Source organism: Agrilus planipennis, unplaced genomic scaffold (assembly GCF_000699045.2).
Source record: "Agrilus planipennis isolate EAB-ADULT unplaced genomic scaffold, Apla_2.0 scaffold95, whole genome shotgun sequence".
NCBI classification, from domain to species: Eukaryota; Metazoa; Arthropoda; class Insecta; order Coleoptera; family Buprestidae; genus Agrilus; species Agrilus planipennis.
In genome coordinates this window covers 90245-94864 of record NW_020438861.1, presented here as the reverse complement: position 1 = coordinate 94864, position 4620 = coordinate 90245, and the positions used below count along the sequence as shown (strand labels likewise).

Below are 4620 nucleotides of genomic sequence, written 5' to 3'. Positions count from 1 at the left end.
ACTGCATGTCCAGCGTTTTTCGATTTGGATTTTTGTCTAGGTCGATGATTGAATTTTCATTTGTGGGGTCTATTCCAATTAAAACATGTTTGCTATTGGAAGCCCATTTACGGAGCTCGAACTTACCCTTTTGAAGTATGTCTACTACTTCATTACGTAATGCAATTAGTTCGTCTATGTTATCACCACCAGAGAGAAAATCGTCTACGTAAAAGTCCCGTAGTATTGCGAGTGATCCCTGCAGATGTGTTTTTTGATGCTCGTGTGCCAACTGGTGTAAGCATCTAGTGGCTAGAAATGACGCGGGTGCTATTCCGTACGTGACCGTGAATAGCTCGTATTCCGATACTGGGTCTGTTGGGTTGAATCGCCACAGAATTTTTTGAAAACGCCTGTCGTCGGGAGTTACCAATACCTGGCGGTACATTTTAGCGATGTCGCCTGAAATTTGTGTGTGCGGAACCTAGCCAGAATGGAGAACAGGTTCTGCTGAATACTTGGACCTACCATTCAAATATCATTCAGTGATTTGCCTGATGTTGTCTTCGCTGACGCGTTAAACGCAACCCGGAGTTTGGTAGACAAGCTATCTTCCTTTAGTACCGAATGATGTGGCAGGTAATATGATGTCTGGAGTCCATTGTCGTCTGGTGCAGCAACGGACATGTGACCTAAGTGAAAGTACTCCGTGATGAATTGCGTATATTGTTCTGATAATCGTGGCTGTTTGTGTAATTTACGTTCCAGACTGTGGAAGCGTTTAAGTGCAATGTCCTTAAAGTTCCCCAAACATAAAGATTCCTGCTTAAACGGTAGTTTGACGATAAAACGACCTGTTGGATCGCGAGAATGCGTAGCCACGAAATGCTTTTCGACTTGCTTTTCCTCCACCGAATAGCTCTCGACCTGCTGGACTTCGTCGATTTTCCAGAACCTAGCCAAATGTTCATCAAGACGCTCGTGAACAGATAAATTGCACGCTAGTTGTTTATTAACTGCTTTACTGGGCGTCCTTCCGGTTCTTTTGGAGCACCGGCTGTCCACTTTTTGGAGAAGAAATTTGACCAATACACAACAAGCGATAAAAGATGTCCGCTTCAAGAAGCATATCGACATCTCTCGATATGTTATATTTGGGGTCTGCTAATTTGATACCCGGTGGTATTTTGAAGGAACATGCATCAAATGATGTCAGTGGGAGGTTTCTTGTGATATGAGGCAAAAGGACACATTCAACAGTTTCTTGATATCTCGAAAACCTTGACCTAACCACCAGCCTAACGGCTTGATTTGCTGTACTTTGTTTTTTGTTAACGCCACTTATGGAGATTTGCAGTGACTTCCTAGCTAGTCCTAACTTATTCGCGCAATTCTCAGTAATCAAGTTCAATTGCGATCCTTGATCTAATAGAACGCGACATTCCTGTAATTTACCTTTTGAGTAATGAACATGTACTAGGGCAGTTGACAAAAGGACCTCGGATGTAGACGCTAAATATGCACAGATATTACTATCGTGTGCAATTCGTTCTTCCCTGATAGGATTCGCACTTGAAGCCTCCGATTGTTGCTGTGAATTTCTGGACTGCGTCGGTTGATCATCCCTTTTATTGAGATGCAATAGCGTATTGTGGCGACCCTTGCACATTTTACATCTGCCATACTTACATTTCCTGTTTGAGTGATTGTTACCGAAACAGTTACGACAAATTTTAAATGATCTAACACTTTCGAGTCGCTGTTCAGGAGGTAATTGTAGAAGTCTTGTGCACTTATACAAGGAAAGACCATTTGCGTAAAAAAGGCAATTCTGACTAGTATTAACTACATGCACAATAGGTTTTTTGTTTGACTTATTGGCTTGGAAAAAACTACCTTTCGAAGTTTGATCCTGCCTTTGCTTAATGCTAATTGATTCTAATATCTCTACCTTTCGTGTGAGAAATTCAAAAAGTTCATTAATCGTTGGCATATTATTTTTGGATAATTCACCTTCCCATTCTTGGGTCGTTTTTGTATCGACCTTCGAGATTAAGATGGGAATTAATAAATCGTCCCAAGAATCTGCTGGCCGTTTAAGACGTTTTAGTGAACGTATGTTTCGTTGAAAGAGATTGATTAGTTGTTTTAATCCTATAAAAGATTCTTTAGGACATTCGGGCGCAACAAGGAATGAACGAACGTGATCTTGTATGATCAGCCGTTCTTTATTATAGTTATCGCTTAGTAGCTTTATAGCGATTGCATAATTGTCGGAGCAAGTCTCTAAATCTTGAATTAAGTCTAGAGCTTCTCCTTGCAAACTTGACTTAAGGTAATGCAACTTTACAACGTTAGATAAAGATGTTTGAAAATCTACCAGCGACTTGAATGAGTCAGAAAACGCGAGCCATTGATTATATTCCCCTGAAAAGGGCTGAATGTTAATAGCAGGCATGCGAGCGTGCAAATTGTTGATTTCTGCGTTTTGAGCAGATGTATTGTTTGAGCTTATGTTGGAAACTGAAGGTGACGCCTTGGATTCATAATTAACTATAAGTTTTTCTGCCTTATTTAATAGTTCATAATAATCCTGTTCAAATTCTTCGCGATCATTGCCATTCATTTCCGCCCTATCTAATATTTCTATTTGCGATTGAATATCGTCAAANGCATACTCTTGCAAATTATTAATTTTGAATGTCTTCCACACATTACATGCATGATCGTATTCCGTTTGAGAAATGTTACAATCATAAATTGAACTATAAAAACATTCTCGAGGTGGTAATTTAATATCTTGTAATTTTTCCCAACAGTCTAGATATTCATACGGAAAAACTCCCTTACGCTGAACTAATTCAAATTCTTCATCATTTTGGTAATACTTCCTTGTGATAATTTTTTGTTTCTTTTCTAAATAAGATGATAATTTATCTAAGCTGCTAGCCATAAAACGAAAAGAATCTAAAAATCTAAAACTTACATTAGTTTTTTCTATATATTTTGTGAATGAAATATACTTCTCTTTATTAACCGGCAATAAAGAAATATTACCTTTTATTTCTACGCTTAAAGCTTTAATTATGAAATGACTGTCATATCCGGATAAATTGTGAAAAATTACAGGTATTGTATGACTATTCTTATAATTCAAGTTACAATTTGAATGCGCTGGACCTCTATAATTTCCTGTTAAATGACAGTGATCCTTCACTTTAACATTTTCACTACTAAATGGTTTACAACAAATATGACAATATGTAGCAGTAAGATGTTGATTTTCTTGTTCATATGATAATTTTTTAATTGGAATAATGTTTAAAAAAATATTTTTAAATTCGAAAGCTAAAGTTTCAAGTTCCTTAACGAACCATGTAATACAATCCTTCCCTGTGTATAACTTAAATTTAGAAAGAGAATCATCATAATAACACTTTAGATAATATGCAATACTGAAAGGCTCGTGTTTCTGATACTTTTGCATTTTACTTGTACATTTTAAGTCATTGTGTTTAACTAGTATACTTTCCAAATCAGCATAAATTACAAACGGTACAAATTCCTTATTTTTAAAATTTTTAAATTTTAAAAACTTTTCGTTATCTTTTGGCAAAGTGATTTTTGTCCTGTTTAAATTTTTACAATCAATTAAATGCGTTTCTAAAGTCTGCTTTGATGTAAAGTTGTTGAGACAACGGTTACATATCCATTTTCTAATTTTATTGTTTTTCATTTGTTTGTGTAACAGTCGCGAAAGGTCATTAATTAATGCAAAATGAAATGTTCTGTTTAATTCAACATTTGTTTCATTAAACTCAGTAGAGGAATCTGAAAAATTATTTTTATCATCAATATCGCAATTTAAATTATCACACGGAATCATTAATAAGTTAATATGAGGTGTAAAATCGGTTTTACTCAAACAAATGGGTACAATACTACTTTTATCAAGTGTGAAAACATTAATGGATAAATTGTTAATTTTTTCAAATTTATTTATATCCTTCAATTGAATTGGAAAATTAATTCCTTCATACTTAAGGATTCTACTAAAGTGTGGATATGATGTTGTTCTATTTGGATTTTTATTGAACGGTGAAGGATGTAGTGCAGCTACAACTGACCATAGAAAACAAAATTTATCGTTATTTTGAATATTGATAACTGATTTTGAATTTTTAATAAATGAAGGCATTTCTACATATGTTGAAATACCTACGTTAATTGGAGCATAATTATTAATATTTATTTTAAGTTGTATTATTTCGTAAAGGGCCCATCCTGACTCCCGTTCTTGAAATCCTTCTAGTTTTGTTAATATTTTGTTTTTAATGTTTTCATTGTACCAATCTTTTAAATTTGAATTGTGATCTATAACGCTATTTCTAGTTGTAAAGTGTTTAATTTCAGTCTCACCATTTTGAGGTTTTATAAAATTGCCATAAAAGATTGCATTTACCTTTAAAATAGACTGTCTTAAAGAATTTTTAACTTTTAAAGCGAAACTTTTGTAGGCTGCATCTAAAAATTTAATCGGTTCCTTAATTTTATAATTTACAATGCTACCAGTTCTAATTCTTCCTCTAAAACATGAATCTAGGTCTACCCATTGTATATTTCTATTTTTAGTTTTTTTTG

At 34.6% G+C, this 4620-nt stretch overlaps 1 protein-coding gene across 1 annotated transcript; it reads right to left on the bottom strand.

The window, feature by feature from the left end:
- Positions 1-510: 510 nt before the first annotated feature.
- On the bottom strand, positions 511-1116 carry LOC108735896. The gene has a single exon (XM_018468115.1). The coding sequence runs from the start codon at positions 1114-1116 to the stop codon at positions 511-513; it is 606 nt and encodes a 201-aa protein (XP_018323617.1).
- Between the last annotated feature and the right edge of the window lie 3504 nt (positions 1117-4620).